At 38.1% G+C, this 25,265-nt stretch overlaps 1 protein-coding gene across 1 annotated transcript in view; it reads right to left on the bottom strand.

Moving 5' to 3' along the window:
* Positions 1 to 24,385, bottom strand: part of LOC123587503 (glutamate decarboxylase 1-like) — a 31,323-nt gene extending 6,938 nt beyond the window's left edge. Inside the window, 10 exon segments of the mRNA XM_045457293.1 lie at positions 3,446 to 3,595; positions 8,410 to 8,488; positions 8,592 to 8,680; positions 11,269 to 11,391; positions 13,134 to 13,249; positions 13,570 to 13,682; positions 17,011 to 17,101; positions 20,629 to 20,716; positions 20,718 to 20,869; positions 24,361 to 24,385. Of these exon segments, the coding sequence (XP_045313249.1) occupies positions 3,446 to 3,595; positions 8,410 to 8,488; positions 8,592 to 8,680; positions 11,269 to 11,391; positions 13,134 to 13,249; positions 13,570 to 13,682; positions 17,011 to 17,101; positions 20,629 to 20,716; positions 20,718 to 20,869; positions 24,361 to 24,385 (1,026 nt within the window).
* Between the last annotated feature and the right edge of the window lie 880 nt (positions 24,386 to 25,265).

Below are 25,265 nucleotides of genomic sequence, written 5' to 3'. Positions count from 1 at the left end.
AGAGAGAGAGAGCATGAGCAGGGGAGGGGCAGAGAGAGACACACACACAGAATCGGAAGCAGTCTCCAGGCTCTGAGCCTGACGCAGGGCGCGAACCCATGAGCCATGAGATCATGACCTGAGCCGAAGTCAGATGCTCAACTGACTGACTCACCCAGGTGCCCCTCCTACTTTTGATTCTGAAGAAATGGGCCCAGGATCACTGAAGTGGTTGCCATAGTGTTTACTAATCTCCAAGAATTTTCCATTTAGAACTTTTGGTGGCAATCATGCATATTGAATGGACATTAAAAAATATCATGGTATGTGTCCATATTGCAAATGCATCTTTACGTTCTGTAAAAAAAAATCTGCAAAGATTGAATATTAGAGACAATGGCAGGAGCGCCTGGGTGGCTCAGTTGGTTAAGTATCTGACTTTGGCTCAGGTCATGGTCTCAAGGTTTGTGAGTTCAAGCCCCACATCGGGCTCTCTGCTGTCAGCACAGAGCCTGGAGCCTGCTTGGGATTCTGTGTCTCCCTCTCTCTCTCTGCCCCTGCCCTGCTCACACTATGTCTCTGTCTCTCAAAAAGTGAATAAACATTAAAATAATAATAATAATAATAATAATAATAATAATAAAAGACAATGGCACTTCTAGTTTAAGTTTGATTGGATTCTGTTAGCCCATGTTCTCCAAAATGCAGACATCATGAAGAGATTAAAGGTGCCAGGATTTGACTAGTGAAAACACCTGTGTGGAAGACAGTAGGAAAATTCAGAAAGGCCACTGGGAGGCCTTGCACTAAGTCAGCTGTCGGAAGAGTCTTGTGCTTCTCAGGAATGGAATGAATGCCTTAGAATCCCTGACATGCTCAGTCACTGGCTGGGAGAAAACTTTGGAAAACAGCCCCAGGGCAGATGTAATTATGAATTTAAGAGAAGCAGATGGGGCTTTTGGACAATTAATCTCCCGATAGCATTCTCCTGGCCAAAACACATTGATTTTATGAATACAAAACCAGTCCAAACCATGTAGAAAATCCATGTAAAAAGAAGCTTTCACATTATATTTGCTTTTGCACATATAGTCAACGTCTGTAGAATCTTATATTATTATATGATTTTCTTCTTATTTTTATAAATTATCACAGTTTTATGTAATTAATTTTACCTATACAAAATATGAATTTCATTAACTATGGTTCCTCTTTCTACCATCAATGAAGTATCCATTGTGTAATTAGAGCAAAGGAGGACAAAACAGAATTTTTCAGACTTGCAAGTCAACTCGTCCCTTTCAAACCTGCCATGGATATTTCCTGAACTTGATTTCCAGTGTGAGACATATTTTCTTATTGGAAAAGCATTTCCATTCCAGTGTATACTGAGTTTTATGTAATCATCTGCTCCCATTGAAAGGGAGAAGAATAAAAGCTTTCTTATCTCTCCAGTAGTCAAATGCTTTCATTCTGGGGCTGAATGGGATAGACACTTTCTTTCCAACACCGAAAGAAGATTCCATAACATTCAGGAGTAGACATAAACTCTGTTTTCCTTTCCTTTCTCTCTCTCCCTCCCTTCCTCTCTCTCAGAGTGGGTATGCCAGCTCATGTGTAAGATTCCTGTTGCCTGATTGCAGGATCCCTCTCCTGGGAAATAAATCTCCTTTGCACATGTAGGGTGATGTGCCCTCACCATGTTGTCCTGAGGTGGAAACAGGGTGTGGGAACCTGACACTGAGATATTCTCTAAGTAAACAGTTGATTTTCCTCTGACTGGGAAACCTTGTGTTTACAGGAAGGATGAAGTAAATAAATACAAATACTAAAAATTCATTGGTCACGTCTATTGTATAGAGGGCCAAAGGAGATGGTTCAAGTACACAATTCTCCGATGGTCTGGCTCAATCCAGGCCAAACGAGCTAATCTGTGCCTTTTAAACTGCATGTCTTAGGCCATTTGTGGGTAATAGAACCAGTTAAGTGGGTCACACCAGCTTTTCTTTCAACGAGATAAAGTGAAATAGAAAACATTAGAGGATTTCATATATGAGAGGATTTCATATATGTTTTTCCAAAACTTGTTTTAATTATGTGTCCGTCAACATGTTATTGGGCCACAACATAAAATGTATTTCTTAGCGTGGGTTGTGTTAAAAAGTTTGAATGCCACTTCTTTACTTTATAAAGGAATAGATACACTATATGATCCTTTGCATAATCCCTTAAATATATCATTTTTTTAAAGTTGTGATACGTATTGAGCATTTGTGACTTCAAGAATAGACCTGATAGCAAATATCTACGTGTATATGCCCATTTAAGCTAAGCCACCGTATATGCTGTGACTGACAGCTAAGCTATGGCAGAACTGGCAACCTCTTACAGAGTTCAGGAAGTTCATGAAAATATTTATATAAATAAAATCTTTACCGAATCAGATTGAGGGATATTTGGACTATCGGTGCCTGGGAGATCAACACAAAATTTGGAGCTTTGTGTTTGTTAAAATTTGACCTTGGAGTATTTTTTAAAGCAAGTTTAACAAAATTTCCAAATTGGCTATTTAAAAATCTTCAGGAAACAAACTTACAGAATGCATATCTTTGAATAATAAAAATTATCGGTGAAACTCCCAAGACAAACTAATGACTGAGTGTCTCCCCGAGTTACTGGTAATCTTGAGTCAGAGTGTTGACTAGACGTCAGGGCATTGCTGGGTGACTTGTACAAAAAGTGGTATCTCTGGTTTTGTGGTAGTATATTTCTGACCAAAAACCAAAACCAAAACCAAAACAAAACCTTCAAATTAAGTAGAAGGGGTTGGTAAGATATTATAGATGATGGTAGTTCACGTCAAAGCTTTCACCTACACAGAACCCAGTGTCCATCTTTCTATGGGGCACTGGGACTGGAATGATAGAAATAGCTTCTAAAAGCATGCCAATTATTTAAATTAAAGCTTGTAAACAAAGGGCAGGAGAAAGGCACAGAACATGTCCTGATGTTGTTATAATCTTTAGAGAGACTATCTGCTGACCTTGACTATAATGTAGATTGTACGTCTGTGTGATAAATAAGGGTTCACCTCTAAGAATCTATATTGACTTCAAGTTTACTTGACTATTAACACTTCCAATTAGTAGAGGGGGAAAAAAGTTTGTTTGTTTTTTAAAGTTGTGGACAAGTTTATATTCCTGATTGATTTTTATTCCCATGGTTTGGTAGAGCGTATAATAATGATGGAACATACCAAATTTTTTTCCACCCCCATTAGAATTTATACCTGAGAAGCCAAGCTTGCCATCTGCAATTAGAAATATAGCGCTTTTCTTGAGAGATGTGTGGAAAAATATAAAACTTTGGAAAAGACACCCAAATAGAACTCTAAAAAAAAAAAGGAATAGTCTATACTCTTCATCCAAATGAACAGGACCTAATACAAGGTATGACAAACTCCTACCTTTGCTTTCCACATCAACCATAGCTTAAAGACATCAACATGTCGGCCACACTGAATAGTTTTATGCCCAGTGTCAAAGTCAACATTGTAGAGTTTATCTGGCTGGAAAAGATAAGCAGCGTGCATCTCGTTGCATGCTTCCAGAAGACCCTAAAAAAGGAATAATATGTCAACATGTAGGTTATATACCTCTCAGTAAGAAACCACCATTATTTATTTCAATTACATGCACTTTGTGTTACCTTCATTTTTTTAATTTTATTTTTTAAATTGTATTAAGTTTTTGTGTCTTGACTCCAGTATACTTAACATACAGTGTTCTATTGGTTTCAGGTGTAGAAGACAGTGACCCAACAATTCTATACATTACTCAGTGTGTGCACTTTTAAATAGGATTTTGTTTATTTTATATAAAAAAAAATATGTTACTGTTCTAGGATTTTGGTATATCCTGTTGTTCTTTGGGTTTATCTGGAACAAGTGGTATAATTGGATTAATACAAAATTTATCCATTTTTCTTTAACTTTTCTCAAAGGCCTCGATGTTTTGCTCTTTTGAGATTATTTCCTATTATTAAGTCTTAATGAGAATTGAGGGCCTGGTTCACTTGAACTAAACTATCCCATGAATCAGCCGATAGGTGCCAGTTAGCACACTGCCCTGTTAGTCTCAGTAGGTAGAGAATAAAGTAATCCACTCACTTAATTTTGTGCTTCTCACATAAAAGATGTTGAAAATGTTCCTCTTCAGTGTTGAAGGATGGAGAAACATTTGCTTCGGATGGTTAAAAAGTAATCACTAGAGCAAAGAAATGTTTCCCGTCACCCAGCAAAGAGAGGCTTTTCTCAAAGGGTGTGTATTGTAACAGCACAAGCGAGGCTAAATCTGTGTGCACTGACAGGGGGCCGTTTAAAGGTACATCAAGCGTAACTTTTGTACAAGAAGCAAATAACAGTAGATTTATTATGTGTTTGTTACATACTGGGCACTTCACAAATATCACATCATTTGAGCCTCACAGAAAACTCATAGCATGGGTCCTATTGTATCAATTTTATAGATCGAGGAAACTGATACTTTAACATATTAAGCCATTTTTAAGGTCATATATCCAAATAGTGATGAATCTGGGATCTGACAAAAGGGCAATTTCTCTGGAAGTTGGTGGAAACCCAACTTCAAAGGAGAAATCTCACACTTTTTTTGTTTTCTGTTTTTTTTTTTTCCTTAGAATAGGCTTGTGGATCTAGGGAAAGGAACACAATGTGATGGTAAAAATTGAAGTATTTGGGGGAAAAGGAATAGAAATGATCCCTTAAAAAAGAGTACATTGTGTTTTTATATCTTAAGTGTCCTATTTACACATGTAAATATTTTCTCTCTAGTCTACTTCAAACTCCCCTTTCAATGTTATGTTTGGCAAGAGTTGGAAACTATTTAAAATACTTTATAGATTTAGGGGCGCCTGGGTGGCTCAGACGGTTGAGCGTCCGACTTCAGCTCAGGTCATGATCTCGCAGTCCCTGAGTTCGAGCCCCGCGTCGGGCTCTGGGCTGATGGCTCAGAGCCTGGAGCCTGCTTCCGATTCTGTGTCTCCCTCTCTCTCTGCCCCTCCCCCGTTCATGCTCTGTCTCTCTCTGTCTCAAAAAAAAAAAAAAAAAAAAAAAAAAAAAAGTTAAAAAAATACTTTATAGATTTATATGAACAATATGGGAAAAAATATTTAAAAAAACTTTAAAACCATATAATCAATATTTAAGTTTTATCTATTCTGATGTGACGATTAAGCTATAGTTAGTTAGTCATATTTACCTACAATCTGACACGCGCTGCCGGGTCAGTGGGTGTGAGGTAAGCAAGGGTGAAAATCCTCTACCCCGCTGACTTTACAATCTGGGTTGCAGGAGGTTGGGTGGGGTAAGGGCAGAGTTAGGTACTAAACACAATGGGGCATATGTGAATGTGAAGTTGTACCCAGGATAAATGCTATGGAGGAGTTTCAGGGTGTTATAAGAGAATATTCTAAAATTCTTTTTTTTTTTTTTTCAACGTTTATTTATTTTTGGGACAGAGAGAGACAGAGCATGAACGGGGGAGGGGCAGAGAGAGAGGGAGACACAGAATCAGAAACAGGCTCCAGGCTCTGAGCCATCAGCCCAGAGCCTGATGCGGGGCTCGAACTCACGGACCGCGAGATCGTGACCTGGCTGAAGTCGGACGCTTAACCGACTGCGCCACCCAGGCGCCCCGAGAATATTCTAAAATTCTAAGGATCAAGGATTTCACTTGGTCTGAAGGTCTAGGAAGTGAAGTCTTCTGGGTAAAAGTCATTTTTGAGTTCAGTAAGAGCTAAACAAGAAAGATGTTGGGGGAGGGTGTGGGAGACATAAGCAGAGCCAGACCCTGATAGACAGAAGGAAAAACTCATGCCAAGGTCCTATGTGAGAAGCTGCATGGCTGCATGACTCCTTCTTGGAAGTAAGGGCAAGTCAAAGGATCTCAAGGGCAAAAAGCAGAGGAAAGCAGAAGGCGAATGGGAGAGCAGAGAAGGGTATGTACCACCCAGGCCTTGGGGATCATGTCAGGGATTTTAATCCCATCCAAAAAGCAATGAGAGGCCACTGAATGGGTTTCAATTTTGCACCGTGAAAATGTCCTTATGAATGAAAGAGACTGACATGATTAGCACTTCATTTCAAAACAAATGGCATTGCCTTCCCCTTCAACAATGAAGTAAAAGATACTGGAAATTAGTTTTAATTGTATTTCATGTACAATTACAGCAAAATATATATACTTATAGTGTCTGTAGGTGCCTTTTCAGCATCAGAAAATGTATTCATTAATATTGAATATACTTGGTTTACACTGTTCACTAAGGCATGAGTCAAAATGGCGTTATGTACAACCTGAGACACTCAAATGGTTTAAAAGATAAAAATCAAATGTCCCTCTTAATTTAAAGCTACACTAAAATAGGCTTATTTTCCAGCAATGACCTTAAAAACAGTAAAAGCTGAGTAGTTTGGGGGTTCTGCTCTACCTCTAGCGACCATCTATCTTCAGGAAAAGACAAAAAAGAAGTATAAAACAAGAAAACAACAACTTAACTCCTCTGAGGAACACACAACATGTCATAATAGAATAAAATGGATTATTTCAACATACTCACTATGGGTGGAGAAATCGGGGAAGACTGGAAAATATTGGTATTTGAGTCCTAAACATAAAGGTATCAGAAATCTGAACGTTGAAAACACACCTGTTAGCGGTAGGAAGGGGGAGCAAACTCAGACACGTCTTAAGAAGACATATGCAAGGCAAACTAGAATTTCCGGCTACTGGACACTCGGGAGTGGACAGGAAGGAGTAGCCTGTTAATCTGCAGGCTTCAAACATGGGTGAGCTGCCATTTTATTGATGGGATATTGAAGGAATATTGCCGCCATGTGGCCAGCTGAACAGAATCTAAAGCAGAGCTAAAAGTTCCAGTCTGCGTTGCTGAGAACCTTCTAGGCTAGGAGACAGTGAAGATTCTCTCCGAAGAGATAAGGTGGGCGCTGAGTACTCAAGGGTGAGTGAGTTTCTTAAATTCCACATATGAGTGAAATTTGTCTTTCTCTGACTGACTTCTTTGCTTAGCATAATACTCTCTAGTTCCGTCTCTGTCGTTGCAAATGGCAAGATTTCATCCTTTTTTGTGCTTGAGAGAGAGGCAAACCAAGACAGACTTAACTATAGAGAAAAACTGACGGTTACCAGAGAGGAAGTGGGGGGGGCGGGGAGGGGCGGGTTAAATAGGTGATGGGCCACATTTGTGATAAGCACCGGCTGTTGTATGAAGTGTTGAATCACTATATTGCACACTAATTGAAACTAATATTACACTGTATGTTAACTCACTGGAATTTAAATACTTTTGAAAAACAGATAAAAATAAATTAAAAAAAATAAAAAGTGAGGCGTGCTAGTGAAGGTGGTTTGTAATAGGAACACAGACACTTTTTTTGTTTTTTAATCCAAACTCTTTGAATTGCTTGTGAGTCAGGGAGAAAGAAAACAAAGTTATAAATGAAACTACATAAAATGCATTTGCATTTCTGACAACTACATGGAGATAAAGATTCCCAGGCTGAATTTTATAATTGTATCTCTCCTTGGAGGAGATCATGGGCTTATCTCTTTGTGTAGCCTTGCATTTACTATTGATGGAGATAAAATGCAAAAACATATAAGCAGAAAATCATGTCATGCATCCCATAAATTTGTGCTTTCTATGCTGAAAATATATTGCAGTTACTCATCGTTCTCTACATTTAAAATGAGCCATATTTCTGGCCCTATAATCCGAGATGCCAAATGGGCCCGTGGGCCAAATTTGATCCCTAAGAGATATTTTGTTTGTTCAAGGCATTTTTAATAAGTGGGGCATGAATGATCAAGTCTTCTATAGACCTCATCACTGTCCATTGTGTCGGCCCAGATCTTATCCACACACTGGGTTACCACCTGTGTTCACAACTCTTTGGTTTTGTGGCACCTCCATTACCCGGTGGCTGCTGCTTAAAGATTAAGGGGGAAGGATCTGTTTTCTTTAGTAGGGCAAATTGTGCTGCACTGTGTTAATTCGGTGAGGCCATAATTATTTTGGTTTTAAACATTCACAGCGAAGCTAGTCATTACCAAGATATCCATGATAGCTCTACTTGAAAATAGAAAGCATTGGGGCACCTGGGTGGCGCAGTCGGTTAAGCGTCCGACTTCAGCCAGGTCACGATCTCGCGGTCCGTGAGTTCGAGCCCCGCGTCGGGCTCTGGGCTGATGGCTCAGAGCCTGGAGCCTGTTTCCGATTCTGTGTCTCCCTCTCTCTCTGCCCCTCCCCCGTTCATGCTCTGTCTCTCTCTGTCCCAAAAATAATAAAATAAAAAAAAAAAAAAAAAAAAAGAAAATAGAAAGCATTTACTTTTTCCCGGATCAGGATAGCAGAGCACTGAAGGGGGACGCCCATGAGTTTATGTGGATTCCAGGTCGCAGAGTTGGCCCTGGGTGATAAGACAGCTCCAATTAGGGCTCAGAGTCTAATGAAAGAGAACAGAATCCTGCATATGTTATTTTGATTTTCACAAAAAATGGTGCGGGTCTCACCTTTCAATGCCACTGAGTTTATGGGAGTGGTTTCTGGACAACAGCAATCCACCCCCCCAAGCTGCCTACAGATACAAAGGATATGTGTTCTTATATTAATTATTTCTTTTTAAATAGCATCAGTGGCTTTTTCCCATGTTAAATTTATTTCAAACGTTGATGAAGCTCTAATTGCTATGTTAGATAATTATAAACTTGGCTATCATGATGTTACTTATAAGAACAATGCACTTTAAAATTTCCTCTTATGAATTATCATTGTCTATTCGTGACATAGTAAAGTTTTAGGTTTCTAATGAGTTCCAACACCTTCTGTATAATTTCCAGAGACAGATAAAGAAAAGTTGGCATCAAATTTGGCAAGACCACAGAAAAATGAACAAATCTACCATACTGTGTCACTTTAAATTTGTCCATCTCTTATCAAAGCCAAAGAAAGGTTTGCCCCCAAATCATTGAACGAAGTTAATAGCATCAAAAATTGTGATTTCCTTAGGATGCCTAGGTGGGTCAGTTGTTTAAGAATCCAATTCTTGATTTTTGCTCAGGTCATGATCTCACAGTTGATGAGTTGGAGCCGTGTGTCAGGTTCTTTGCTGACAGTGGGGAGCCTGCTTGGGATTCTCTGTCTCCCTCTCTCTCTCTCTGCCCCTCCCCCACTTGTTCTCTCAAAAATAAATAAATAAGTAAACTTTTAAAAAATTGTGATTTCCTTAGTAGGTATTAATTTAAAAATGTTTATTTAGAGTAATGGGCTAAACCTTCTTTTGATTTAAAATCAGCTTTAGGGGTGCCTGGGTGGCTCACTCGATTGAGCAACTGACTTCGTCTCAGGTCATGATCTCACAGTTCGTGAGTTCGAGCCCCATGTCGGGCTCTGTGCTGACAGCTCAGAGCCTAGAGCCGACCTCAGATTCTGTGTCTCTCCCTCTCTCTACCCCTCCCCTGCTCACTCTCTGTGTCTCTCTGTCTGTCAATCATAAATAAATGTTAAAAACAAATTTTTAATCAGGTTTAACTATTTCTTCAAAATGATGTTTTAAATTGTAGGTTGAATATTGATAGAGGTCTGGACTCTTTTCAAATACTTGATACATTTGTGGTCTTTTTCTTAGCTTGTAATATATTTTTTTCTAACTCAGCTGGAATCATCTTTCCCCTTAAAAATACAAATATATGTCGATTTATTATGAGCAAATAAACCCATTCTACCAACAAGAAGAATAAATGATATGCAAGGCTAAAATAATTAGTTTTTAGTGAGGTATTTATATGTGAGTAAACAGATATTCGGTAAATGTTCAGTCCCAAAAAACCAATGTTAAATATCACGTTGAATTAAAGAATGCTTGGCGGGGGCACCTGGGTGACTCAGTTAGTTGGGCATCCGACTTCAGCTCATGTCACGATCTCATGCTTGTGGGTTCAAGCCCCACATCAGGCTCTCTGCTGTTAGCACAGGGCCTGATTTGTATCCTCTGTCCCCCCCCCCCCGCCCCTCCCCTGCTTGCACTCTGTCTCTGTCTCTCTCAAAAAATAAATAAACATTAATTTGTTTTTAAAAAAATAGCCATTGTTTCAAACAACAAAACATTTTTGTCTATCAGAATTTTCAATTATAAAGGTATTGATAATATTCACATTGATAATATGCAGATAAGAGTATCAATTGACTCTAAGATGTTTTAAAAGCAAATGAAAAATTTTATGAAATTGTAAATGCAGATGTTCTTTGAACCAATAATTTAGTTTCTAGGAATTCATGTGAGATATTCAAACACAGACTCTCAAATATATTTATATAATCATATCAATTTAATCATTGTTCTTACATATTAAAATCTAGGGGGAAACCCTTAAATTTCTTTAAAAATAAGATTTATAAAATTATGTTACATACATAAAATGGAAAACTCCAAAGTTATTGAAAAGAGAATAAGGAAAGGGATAAGATTTCTAAGACAGGAGCACCTGGGTGGCTCAGTTATTTAAGTGCCCGACTTCAGTTCAGGTCATGGTCTCATGGTTTGTGAGCTTGAGCCCCGCATCGGGCTGTGTGCTGACAGCTCAGAGCCTGAAGCCTGCTTCAGATTCTGTGTCTCCTTCTCTCTGTGTCCTTCCCCGCTTGTGCTCGCTCGCTCGCTCGCTCTCTCTTTCTCTCTCTTTCAAAAATATATAAAAATTAAAAAAATTTTTTTTAAGATTTCTAAGACATTCCCAAACCAAAAAAAAAAAAAAAAAAAAAAAATTAAAGCGAGTTACAGAACACAACATAGAAATGATGTATGAATAAGTTTGACATGCATAAAAATGATCTTCCAGAATATATGCAATATTTATAATATTATTTATGTTTTAAGGTGGTATTCAAAGAAAATGTAAATGTATTTTTGCTTTGTAGATTGCTAAGGCAGTTGAATTTTTATCTACAAACATTATTATATTTTTATGTTTATTTATAGTACACATAATTCAATATACTTAAAACAGGGAAGATATGTGACAGTCCCACTTGTATAGACTATATTTAGTAAAGACATTTTAAGAGTAGGAGAGGATGACTTTGGTGCTTCTTTCATAATTGCTGCAGTTAAAATTTATTAAAACTAACCTGGGGGAGTATTCTTGCTAAAAATTGGAATAGGAAACCTATAGATTATTCTTTAATCTGTGAAGCATAATGACAATGAAAAATTTTTGAGAACGTGTTAGAAACATATCTTTCATCACATTTTACTTCAATTACGTTGTCAGTTCCAATACCAAGAATAGCTTCAGCTTTTTTTACTGAATAATGACCCTTGGGCAAAAATGGAAATAGGAGGGGCGCCTGGGTGGCGCAGTCGGTTAAGCGTCCCACTTCAGCCAGGTCACGATCTCGCGGTCCGTGAGTTCGAGCCCCGCGTCGGGCTCTGGGCTGATGGCTCAGAGCCTGGAGCCTGTTTCCGATTCTGTGTCTCTCTCTCTCTCTCTGCCCCTCCCCCGTTCATGCTCTGTCTCTCTCTGTCCCAAAAATAAATAAACGTTGAAAAAAAAATTAAAAAAAAAATGGAAATAGGAAAGGCATTAACTTCTCTGCATTAAATGATCATTTACACTAGAGCATTTGGGGGCTTATACACATACCTTTGAATGAGTTTGTGCATATATACACGTATATACACACGTACAGGTCTCAAGGCGTATTTCCAGACCCTGGTCGTGACAGTTTTTCAGGTGAAGAAGGTTGTGACGCCTCTTTGAGAAGGCACGAGGACAGAACACACTTTACATGCAGTGGGAGTTTGAATATGCTAGTTCTCCATATACATAAAAAATCATGTCCGATATAGATCTAGTGTTAATATTCTCCAGTAATAAAAACCGTATGTGTTCCAGATAGCTGTAACTGTTGCATTACAGACCTTTTTTTAAGGCGTGAGGCTTGGAGAAATGCCTTGATTCTTCTGATGCCTGCAACTCTTGATTTTGACTTTGACACCAACTTTATAATTTCTTGCCTTCTAGGTAACTGCCATTTCCCTGTATCATTCTGCCTGATGTAAGGTATCAGCAGCTCAGATACAAACTTGGACCTGGTTGTTTTTAACTGCCAGGAAAAGACTAGATATATGAAAGGAAAAAAATGCGCAAACGTAAAACCCTAACTCAGCTTCATTTCAACAGAGAATGCACCAATTAAATAGGAAATGATTTTTTTTTAATCTACATTATGGAGTTTTGGCATATTTACTCATTATATATAAAAATTATATGTCAAATGATGAAAAAGACATTTGCAAACAAGCATCTTAAGTTACATTAAGTTTTATAGTAATGTCATTAAATATGCATCAGTGGTCTCCAACTTGATAATATGCATATATACAATGCCAGTTTGAATTTGGTCATAGAAGCATATTGCAAACACAGAAGCATTTCAAAGAAAACCCTGTGTTTCCAGGTACTTTTAGGTAGAATTCTCAAAGTGGGACTACTATTACATTTTAATCTCACAACTGTTGCTAGGCAGAAAAGAAAAAAGCAACCAGATTTATTAAAGGGATGAATCAATTTGTTTTTAAAGGAGCACAAGATTGGAACATTAAAACCAAAGGAGACATCAGTGCATACATTGTCAATATCTGAAACATTTGGCTGAGGTCCTGGTCTACAAAAATGAGCCTTTCTTTTTTACTAATTCCTTTGACCCTCACTGGAAAAATAAGATATCAATCAAGTCTTTAAAATGTTCATCGTTTGATTTTTTTTTTTTTTTTTTGGTAAAGATAGCAGAATGCTTTATATTTATAATCACATTTTTGTTAGTTTCTCATATTTTAAAATTAAATTTTAATCTTGAATTATCTGTACTGCTATAGGCTAGAGCCTATGTTGACAGAAAGTTGTTTTTTAGTCTTTCCAATATCAATAGGCAGACACAGATACAGAGATTACTGAATCTCTATAATGTTAGAGCGAAGCTAATATTCTCCATCTTTCAATAACTTTACAGTTTACCTCAGAAGATTCTTAAAAGATGGAAGAATCTAGACTTGACACTTGTTCAGAAACAAATAACGCACAACACGGAAGTGTGGTCATGCCTTGTCTTTTTATCTCTGGATATTGCTTATAACGAGCTACTAATATACCATAGAGGTTAGAGATACTTCCTCCTAGAAGAGAAATAGTGATTGTTAACCCAATTTCAAAAATCAGAAATGGTCACTAAAATCATGACAACTTGAGTGCTTTCTGAAACTAAAGTGTTGCCAAATCACTGACGTGATTTCAAAAATATCTTTCCTTAAACGTGTTGAGAGAAATATCACACAATTCATACCTTTTAGATTTGTGGAAATTTTGCTGGCAACTGTAGCTAACACAATGACTTATGAATCTCTTAAAAATAATAGCATTAGTTCAAATATACTTTGAGCGTCTCTGAATATATGTTTCATTTAGCTCAGAAAAATGATGTCTTGCTTTTTCTTACCAGGTGCAAATATTCCATCCGCTTCTGTTTCTCCCCAGCCGATAATTCCATACATTTTCTTAAGAAGAATCGTCTCCATGATAGTAAATACCGGAGCTATTTCATATGTAAACCTGTATTACATATATAGAAATTCGACTGTGAATTGTATAAAATGGAAAAGGATAAATAAAGTCATGTGCTAGATAAGGCTATATACAATTTTTTTGTATTCTATAGCAGACTGTACAAGAAAATAGTTACAATTTGTATGCTTCAAATCGCCCCTTCCAGATTAAGAGTATATTAGTGCTACAAAGAAAGGATCATGGATTCCATTGTATTGTGCAGTAGCTGGGAATTTCTCTCCCACTAAAAGGAATTTTGAATATACACATTACTGTTAGAGCCAGAAAATGCCCACTTATAGATAGATAGATAGATAGATATCTATGGCAAGTCAAAAAGAGATCTAGAGCTACAGTGTTTTGCAGAACATGAAATAGGTAGAAAAAAGCCTTTTCTCAAAAAGATTTTCTGGGGAAATCTTTTCTGGGAAAAGATTTTCTACCTAAGAATTGTACTTTGGGCAAGCACACCAAAAAAAAAAAGGGGGGGGGGGGCTAAAAACTATTCTGTTTTCAGTAACAGCTAGAAGCAAGTAGATAGTTCAAGGCAAGAACAATATGGCCCCATGAACAAGAATTCAGAGAGCATGGCGATGGGGACTCTCCTCTGAGTCACACTGATATTAGAGTCCCTTCCACAGAAAGCAGCAGCTAAGATAAAAAAGAAAGCTGTAAGTTTTTCTCTATACATACCATATACAGTAAGCAATGAGGTACTTATGTTGGTTCTGAAATCAAAGAGTAGCTTCAGTTATTTTCAAGGAATTCTTTTCTTTGTCCTCAAACACCTTTTAAAGACCCTTGTAGGTGTTCTTATATAGAGCCACCAGTCTCAGACTCCATTTATGTGCCATTTCAGATGGTCTCAGCTTGCTCTGTCTCTAAAGCCTTTGGAGAATATTCAGGCCCAGCCATTGCTGTGACCACTTTCACTCAGATACACCCACAGCCCAACAGAGAATTGACTCCCACCTGCAAGGCAGGCACTGACTTCCAGCCCCGGGGTCTCTTTTTGCATCCAGGCATGCATGACAAGTCATGGAATCTTCTGGGAGTCCCAAGAATGCCCAACCATGGGGAAGTTAACATCCCACAGTGCAGTCCTTTGGCCATAAGAGACCTGGTTGACAATCTTTTCTTTCCTCTGTTCCCTACAGATGGACTGCCCTTTGAAGCAGTCATTTATAAGGGCACTACCCCCCAGGAGATGAAGCATTCGCTTCTGCTGATACTTAAGGGGTAGCCAGGTCTATAATTTCCCTCACGTTGCTCTTCAGTCCCATGCTGACTCCCTTCATCTTCCCTCAACCCCTCTTCTCAGATGGCCCGGCCTAAAAAAAAAGTAGTAACACACAAGCTCTTGCCCAGGGGCTATGCACAGAGACCCAGTAAGGAAACCCATTGCCTGTGGGAATTGAGATTCTAGTTCTAAGAGAAACAAGAAGCAAATCTCACACACTGGTATTTCAACAAGGCTTCATTTCTGCCAGCATTTGCTATGCCAATTTCAACACACACGCACATTGCCTTTCTGATCCTACCTCAGCTCAATGGGGTAGGGCATTATTATTTTCAGACAACAGAGATGCACTAAACCTCCCAGCATTGTAGGTGGTAGAATTAGGACTGGAATCAGGTTCTCCTTATTTCCAACTCACAGGCTTTATGCTATCCCAGATTAGGGTAAGAGATCTTCATTCATTAAAAATGAAGACACCCTGAAGGTAAAGAAGGCTGTCTGAAATCCTTTCTCTCCCCTTATTATTAACGTCTCTCCTTCCACCTCTCATGTGTTCTTTCTACTCTTTTTCTGCTTCCATCAAGAATCTCTATTTTCTTCACTTAGAGAATGACTAAGTCTCACAACAATGGGATTCTAAACAATGGAGGAAAATGTATAAATTGAGTTTATGTAATAATCTGCATAACAAAGAAACATTCTCTCAAAAGATAAAGTTGCTCTTTTTAAAGTTTATTTATTCTGAGAGAGAGTGTGCACACATACGAGTGGGGGAGGAGCAGAGAGAGAGAGAGAGAGAAAGAGAGAGAGAGAATCCCAAGCAGGCTCAGTGCTGTCAGCACAGAGCCTGATGTGGGGCTCGAACTCACAAATGGTGAAATCATGACCTGAGTCAAAATCAGGAGTCAGAAGCTTAACCAACTGAGCCACCCAGGCGCCCCAAGCAATACATTTTTTTTAAGTAGCATATTACCCTATGCATGTTTTAAGGACCATAATCAAGCAATGAAAATTAGAAATAGCAGTCATTTGTGTAAGCCATTTATGTTTGCATTTCATATCTACAAAATGCTGACTACTACCATGAACTATGCACCATTAAAACCCAAATGATAACTAAACAGTTAAAACAAGCCTTAGTTGTTCCACATACCGAAGCAGTCTCTCCTCATAAACATTTAGTTCTTGGTTTTAAAGTTTAAATTCCTACCAGCTCTCCCTTTTGATTGCTAGTTAAATTATGTTAACATTTGACACAGACTATTCCTTTCAATTTCATACCCAATCATTTCCCTATCCTTTTAACCTTGAAAAATATTCCCCTAAAATTAACTTTCCTTCAGAACACATTAGCAGTAGATCTAATTTTTGTATGGACGATAGTTTTGTTGTGGCAAAGGTCCAATTTTTTTTAACGCTTATTTTTGAGAGAAAGAGAGACAGTGCCAGTGGGGGAGGGACAGAGAGAGAGGGAGACACAGAATGCAATGCAGACTCCAGGCTCTGAGCTGTCAGCGCAGAGCCAGATGTGGGGCTCGAACCCATGGACTGTGAGGCCATGACCTGAACCGAAGCCGGACGCCTAACCAACGGAGCCACCCACGTCCCCCAAAGATCGAATTTTTAACGAATCACGTTGGAGCTGGATTTAGATTTCCTTTAAAAGTTTACTTTCTTCAGGCTTTGATCGGATTCAGGTTCTAATTTATATTCAGGCAACTTCCCAAATACTTGGGTATATATCTGGCTACATGTGCTGTGGGCTGTTTGGGGTAGCGTGTCAATGATTCCAACCCCAGAACTGAACTCACTCATGGTCTGCACACTAGTAACCCAGGCTGACCAACTGACCTGTACTACTTACCGGAGAACTCAGATCCTGAGAGTTTCTAGAGGCTGTCCAGAGGACTGAGCAACTCTCAAACATGTTACCCGGGGAATAGACAGCGGCTTCTTTGCGTTTCCCTCAGGGTACCAACTACTTGTATTTGTTATGGCAAGCATCGTATCCAGCAAAATGTACAACCTCGATCTTCACTCTTCCTTACGCACGTCTCTGGCTCTCACACTCCTTAGGCCCTGGAGAATGCTCACGTGTTGGTATTGGCAGTGGCTGTCAACCATGCCCCGGCAAGTCCGACCACATCTAGCCCACTGGACAGCTGGTTGAAAAAGCGAGGATGTCCTAGAAAAAAGACAAAATTACAAATGAGCCAAAATAAAAACACAGGGCTAAAGAGTGGTTCAATTTCAGAGCAGTTTCTCAGTTAACAGGTATTCATCGATCGAGCACACATAAACTAATTCTTTCATTCAATAAATATTGCTGAGAACTATCACATGCAGGGACAGTGCTCAGCTTTGGGGACACAGTAGTAAACAAGGCACTACCGTGTGGATCTTACTGACCAGTGGAAGAAAAGGGTATTCATCAAATAAATAATGACACAAATGTTTAACTGCGATTGTAGAAAGCACAGAAGAAAAGATCAGGATGTTTTAAGACCATTCCTAGGGAGCCTAAGACAATCAGGAGAGCAGGCGAGCTAATCTCTAGGCTCTAGGCTAGGCTCTAGGCTCTAGGCTTCTTGGAGGAAGTGATCTTTCAGGTCAGATCAAAAGTTTGCTTCCAGACAAAGAGTGAAGGAGACCCAATACGGGTATGAAGAGCAGCTTGGGAGAAGTCAAGTCGCTGAGTTGAGAACGAGCTCGTAAGCTTGAGGGCGAGGAACCCACCCTGTGTCTGAAGTAGAAAGACCAAGGGCGGGATGCATAAAACTACCCCAGTGAGTGGGGAAGGCACCACCCGAAAGATTAAATAATTTTTTTCTCAAAAGCTGCTTCAGTGTTTTTGGACAAAATATCAGGTCCTTTTTACAAAGAATTTTTGAAGATTTGTATTAATGAAGAACATCAAGGGGCACCTGGGTGCCTGAGTCGGTTAAGCAAGCACCTGACTCTTGTTTTCAGCTCAGGTCATGGTCTCACAGTTTCGTGAGTTCGAGCCCCACGTTGGGCTCTGTGCTGACAGGGCGGAGCCTGCTTGGGGTTCTCTCTTTCTCCCTCTCTGTCTGCACAACCCCCTACTCGTACTGTCTCTGTCTCTCTCGAAAACAAACAAACTTAAAAAAAAAAAGAGCATCCAACATTAGATACCAAATTGAACATTCTATATTCAACTCAGTTTAACTTAATCTCTTCCTGGGGAACCTGGGTGGCTCAGTCAGTTACTCATGGGACTCTAGATTTCAACTCAGGTCATGATCTCACGGTTCGTGGGATTGAGCCCCACGTTGGACTCTGTGCTGACAGTGTGGAGTGTGCTTGGGATTCTCTCTCTCCCTCTCTCCCTGACCTCCCCTGACTCACTCTTTCTCTTTTTCTCTCCCCCAAAATAAATACACGTTAAAACAAATTAATCTCCTCCTGAGCTCCAAAATAGATTGTTCTTTGCACTTCTTTGACAACGTGTCTTAACAATGACCAGCATCACAACTCTTTGTGAGTCTCCTTCCCCTCTAGTCACTTACCCCTACTTACGGAGCCCCTATGCCCGCATAGTTAATTTTAAAAGTAGGGGCTTAATAAATGTTCATTAAATTGGAAGGAATGGAAGGTTTGGAAGTTGGGCTGTGTTACGAAATGTTTCTTTTTACTATTGCCTTTTCCCTTTTTTAGTATCTTTGCTTTTCCCTCTGTGCTTGATACTGGGAAATGCAAACATGGGGAGAATGGGTCCCTGGAGATTCCTCTGCCTTTGCCTTGCTGGGTAAGGGAAGGATGAAGAACTTGATTTAAAGCTGTCACGGTGCTTCAATTGCCCTGCTATTTTTCATAACTTCCTTTTGCTTTGTTTATTTCTAACTAAAAATTATTTCGACTTCACATTTACACAGTTGAACTCAGTCTTGACACATGCCTTTTATTTCACGATCCTAGGAAGCTTTCTTTTTGTCTTATTTAATAATATTTTTCCAGTTGTAAATATACTACACGTTACAGAAATGGATAGAACAGAAAACATTACTTACAGGACAGTAATTTTTATGCATATATGCAGAGAAAATATCTACTTAGCTATCCAAACACTTACAATATTTATAACACTTGGAAGATATAACTTAAGAATGTATTTATTATGAACAGGTAGTTTTATACATGTGCATGTATATATGTCCAGTTTCACACAGTTTAAAATACAATTAAATATAATTGAAATCATATTGAGCATATTATTTTGTGTTATGTCTTTTTACTGTTTTTGCATTTTTTAAAATGTTTTTATTTAATTTTGAGAGAGAGAAAGAGAGAGAGAGAGACAGAGTGCAAGCAGGGGAGGGCAGGGAGAGAAGGAGACACAGAATCAGAAGCAGGCTCCAGGCTCTGTGCTGACAGCTCAGAGCCCCATGCAGGGCTTGAACTTGTAAATCACAAGATCATGGCCTGAGCCAAAGTCAACCGCTTAACTGACTGAGCCACCAAGGCTCCCCATGTGGTATGTCTTTTTGTAATAACTAAAATTCTGTGAGAAATCATCCATGACTTTCTTAGGATTTTTTTTGTATAGTTTTTAAAATTGTTAATTAATTTTTTTGAGAGAGAGAGCACATGTATGCTCACGAGTCATGGAGGGGCGAGGAAGAGAGAGAGAGAGAGAGAGAGAGAGAGAGAGAGAGAATCTTATGCAGCTTCCATGCCCAGCACAGAACCAGATGCAGGGCTTGATCTAACAACCATGAGATCATGACCTGAGCCAAGATCAAGAGCCAGAAACTTAACTGACTGACACCAAGGTGCCCCTCCCAGGACTTTAAATGGCAATATTGCATAGTGTTCTGTCAAAGAAAATCCAGGTTATACAAGATAAATGTGAAAATGAGGCACCTTTTTATTTTTGTTATTAAAATTAATGCAGAAATGAGCATTCTCAAATAGAAATTATTTTTGTTTCTTGGCATGCTTGATCAGTTTGGTCTGAAGATAAAATATGCATGATACTTAAAGTTTCTGTGATGTCAAAAATACATTATTTTAAGTGTCTGTTTAATGTCTATCAAATACAAGGCAAGTCAGCATACACACATAACTTTCAATTATTAACACATGAAGTATTTTCAAAGATCACATAATAAGAAATGAGTAATAAACCCAGGGATACAGGTTGTATTTGGACGCTTTTTTGTGTGTGCCTCTTTCCAAAGATTATGTTGTTTCAAATACATTATTTAGTATACATTTAAGATTTTAGAGAAAGGGGTCCGTAGAGCCTAGTCAAACATTGTTAGCCCCGGGACATATCATTGCTTTAAGTGGTTAAGAATAAAGTTACAATAAATTAATCAGAAAACATAATTTCTAACATATAGGATGGAGATATATATATATATATATATATAATTTTATTGCTATATATTTTATTGATGTAGAAGGATAGTCAATTGAGCATTAATAATGAATATGGGCAAATTAAAACAAGTAAGTTAAAATTGTATGTTTAATTGCCATTGGAATATAATGCTTCAAGCCCAAACCACTGTATTTACTTTTCTTTGTTAACTACTAAACAGTTTATATGTGATAACGCCAATTTGAAAACAAACTAGACGAATGTTTTAAGTAAAAATGAGCAAAATGGGACCGTTTTCCAACACACACAAAAACTCAAGGCCATTCGTTCAGTCTCCAGTTCAGGTGCATTGATTTGAAAATTACCTGTTTTAACACCATATTTTAAGGTATCCATGCAGTCAACAAGTAACTGCTCCAAAGATTCAGGGTGGTCAGACAGCTCTGTTAAACCCATCCAAACCTTCAAGAAGTTGGTGAGGATGATGAAAGTCTAGTATTTTACTCTTAACATCAAACATTTTTTCGATGTAATGCAGAAGAATATTTACCACTTGCAGCAGAAAACATTTAGTTAAATCTTTACCATCCTTGGATGGCAACAAATCTAGCGCAAAAAAAGAGATGAAAAGCCAGGTCAGTAACTAGAATGCCAAGGAAAATCACCATGGGTGTAGAGTTTTGATCATTGGACACTAAAGATATTAAAAGGCCATGTGAAGTAACAAGCAGCATGTGTTCAAATCTTACTCAGAATCTTCATTCCAAGTTTCACTGGCTAACAATTTTCACCAAAAAAAAAAAAAAAAAAAAAAAAAAGCCATTTTAGATCCACACCATTGGAGTAATTGAACCTTCAAGATCCCCTAGATGGACCTTAGCGTTGCCTTGTCAAACAAATGAACTGGTAATTGCACTTTTTGAATTTTGTTTAATGTTTATTTATTTTTGAGAGGGAGAGAGCAGGGGAGGGGCAGAGAGAGATGCGGACACAGAATCTGAAGCCGGCTCCAGGCTCGGAGCAGCCCCTCGCGGGGCTTGAACTTAGGAGCCTCAGGATCATGCCCTGAGCCGAAGTCGGTCACTCAACTGACTGAGCCACCCAGGTGCCCCAGGTAGTTGCACTTTTAAAAGTAAGTTAAAGCATCAAATCTTAAGGACCTTACAATGGCTTCAATAAATATGTAAATGACATAACATTTTTATTAAAAAATGAAACATTTGTTAATGACATCCATACCTGAAGCATAAGCATTTGATAAATTTTTTTTTAATTTTTTTTCAACGTTTATTTATTTTTGGGACAGAGAGAGACAGAGCATGAACGGGGGAGGGGCAGAGAGAGAGGGAGACACAGAATCGGAAACAGGCTCCAGGCTCTGAGCCATCAGCCCAGAGCCCGACGCGGGGCTCGAACTCACAGACCGCGAGATCGTGACCTGGCTGAAGTGGGACGCTTAACCGACTGCGCCACCCAGGCGCCCCAAGCATTTGATAAATTAATTGTTACTTCCTCAGTGTGAACCCCTTCTGTCACATTTTTCTCAGTTGATTGAAAAGCATGACCAGATTTTTTTCTCAGATGTTCTTTATCTAAGGTAAAAAATTAAATAGCCTTTGATTATTAAAACATGCTGAAAATATGTATTTACTGCTTTTATCTGTAGCCACACAGACGCTTCCAAGAAATGCTTAACGATTGAAATTCTTATTTATATTCACACATGATCTCTGGTGGGTAGCTATAAACTGGGGAGAAGCAGAAATACTACTGAAATCATTTAAGGCTCTTTTATAACCATATAGAGAACCAATGATACAATTTGTGATTGTTAATTTCATATCGATTTAGTGTACAGGATTAGGAATTTAGTAATTAAGACCTCTCATGGTTTAGTTGTAAGTAATGATTCTTATTTCAAAATAAGATCCTGCTATTAACATTTTTAAAAAAAATTTTTTAACGTTTATTTATTTTTGAGACAGAGAGAGAGCATGAACAGGGGAGGGTCAGAGAGAGGGAGACACGGAATCTGAAACAGGCTCCAGGTTCTGAGCTGTCAGCACAGAGCCCCACGCGGGGCTTGAACTCACGGACCGCGAGATCATGACCTGAGCCGAAGTTGGAGGCTTAACCGACTGAGCCACCCAGGCGCCCCTGCTATTAACATTTTTAACTGTATGTAACAATGTCTACTATATATTAAGAGCCCTACGTGCCTTGCACACATTTCAATCCTCACAATAGTCCTACAATATAAGCACATTTTTCTCAGCATGTGGATAAACAGATTTATTTAATCTTTTTAAATTTTACTTATTTTTGAGAGACAGAGAGAAGAGACAAAGCACAGGTGGGGGAGGAACAGAGAGAGAGAGGGAGACACAGAATTGAAGCAGGCTCCAGTCTCTGAGCTGTCAGCACAGAGCCCGACGTAGGGCTCGAACCCACGAACCATGAGATCATGACCTGAGCTGAAGTTGGATGCTTAACCCACTGAGCCACCCAGGGGCCCCACAGATAAACAGATTTAAAGAAGTTAAGTAATAGTAATAATTGATACTTTTTGAACTTATATGATGGCCCAGAAATCTCACATATATTATTCTATTCAATCCTCATAACAGTTATGATAAAAATGCTATTATGATTAACAAAAAAAAAAAAAGAGCTTATATGGTGGAACTAGAATTGATAGACAGATGTTTGACTCCAAAGACCATTAAGTTATCCTTTAAAAATTAAATTTAAAAATAGTATGTCCTGAGGTCCTCTTCAATAAAAATATTGAACCAAACATCCAATCAAGCAAACAAGCCATTCTTAGGTATCTTTTAATGTTCTGGACAACGTGGAAGAAAAAAGAAAGTATAGACTAGAATTCATAATATCAAGCTGTTTACTTGTAGCTAGACATGGAGAAAACATGAAGTAATCAGAAAATGGTTTCTAGCTAAATTTTATAGTTTTGCTTTTATAAGCTTAGTAGTATTAATTTCTTCCAGTTCTAATGGATTTTTCTTTTTTTTTTTTTTCAACGTTTATTTTTGGGACAGAGAGAGACAGAGCATGAACGGGGGAGGGGCAGAGAGAGAGGGAGACACAGAATCCGAAACAGGCTCCAGGCTCTGAGCCATCAGCCCAGAGCCTGATGCAGGGCTCGAACTCACGGACCGCGAGATCGTGACCTGGCTGAAGTCGGACGCTTAACCGACTGCGCCACCCAGGCGCCCTAATGGATTTTTCTTAAAATAAAATAAGCTCTCCCCAAATATTTCAGACTGAATTTTTGAATACTGCAGCAAAAATAATTCAGTTTAGTTTTTAAGCATTGATATAATGTTTAAACATTTTTATGTGTTTATGTATGATAGATAAAAATGTTCTATTATAGCTTTTTCCATAAAGAATAAAATCCTGATCATGAAAAAACTGTATAAGACAGCAATGACAGAAACGTGAGACAATTTGCAAAGCATGCAGTGTACCTAAAAACAAATTTCCATTTTACATGTTGGCCTGGTAGACATATATTAGGTTAATTGTTTGCAAAATATTTTTTCTAGAGGAAAATTGCTTTTCAAAAGGTTCACTGCTATACACAGTGAATAATACATATTAATATAAATAAATTCTAAAGTAATTAAAGTTTTAGAAACATAACTCCTTTCAAAGAATTAGAGGAAACATAAACCACAAGAAAAAGTGAACTTAAAAAGATTCTACACATGGAATAGTATTACAAATGTTTATAAAGAAACTATGTAAAAACCAAAAGATTTGACATAAGAATTAGAGTCCATTAATAGCTCAACACACATTGAATCTACAACCTAAAACTAGGTTAAATTTATATTTAATAAGAAAAATAACAAAATTTCAACAAAACAAAATGTTTTAAATATTTAAGTAAGACAAAGATTGCTAATGTATTTTTGTCAAAATATGTGATATATGATTAATATGCATGATTAATAATCATATAAGATAAGTAAGACTTGTCTGCACTTTTTGGTAAGTAACACCCCAATCCCACTCTTTCAGTTAATCATAATTCCCGTTGAATCCCCATTTCTTCTCACAAAATTTTAACTTACTTGCCAGGGTATCTCCACACTCCATGTTGTTTGAAAAAAAATAGTATCTGCTTTAAAAGAGTGTGTGGAGCCAGAGGGTGCTTTTAGGTGATGGAAAAGAACTTGACCATTAAAGTTGTGTAGCTGCTGTAATTTATAATATAGACTCTTTTAAAGTCTTTTTTATTGATGGCACAGAAATCTGAGGCAATTTCATTATTTGTAAAAAGGGCAGGGATACAATGCTCTTTTTTGTTTAGAGAATTAAATGAAAGATGATGGTAGTGTATTTGTGTTTGAACATTGTGGCTTTTTTAAAGTATGATTTCATGTCAAAAAAGGAATGGGTTTCAACTTCCCTTTTGACAATTACAACTTTTATCTTCAGGGTAAAGTATTAGGTACTCAACATTACAGGGTAGAAAATGAAAAATACGCATGGTCATATTAATGATACAATTCACACCCTTTTAACACAGGTATTACTTTTTTGCCTTTGGATTGAAAATGTTAACATTGTATTTCATTAAAAAAACTTTTTTAATGTTTATTTTTCAGAGAGAGAGAGAGACAAAGTGAGCAAGGGAGGGGCAGAGTGAGAGGGAGACACAGAATCTGAAGCAGGCTCCAGGCTCTGAGCTGTCAGCACAGAGCCTGTTGTGGGGCTTGAACTCATGAACCACGAGATCATGACCTGAGCTGAAGTCGGCACTTAACTGACTGAGCCACCAGGTCCCCCCAAAACTTTTAACATTTTAAACAATCCAAAAATACATAATGATCATCACTTCTGAGCCCCATTTCCAAGGACACATTTCCTCCAGAATTTATCAAATGTTCAATTATCCCGTGGGATTTACAGCTCTTGAATAATGTGCTGGTCAACATTATTTTTCATTGTTAAGCAAGTTTGAGCATGTTAAGGA

This window comes from Leopardus geoffroyi, chromosome D3 (genome assembly GCF_018350155.1).
Source record: "Leopardus geoffroyi isolate Oge1 chromosome D3, O.geoffroyi_Oge1_pat1.0, whole genome shotgun sequence".
NCBI lineage: Eukaryota > Metazoa > Chordata > Mammalia > Carnivora > Felidae > Leopardus > Leopardus geoffroyi.
This window is presented reverse-complemented; position numbering and strand designations above follow the sequence as displayed.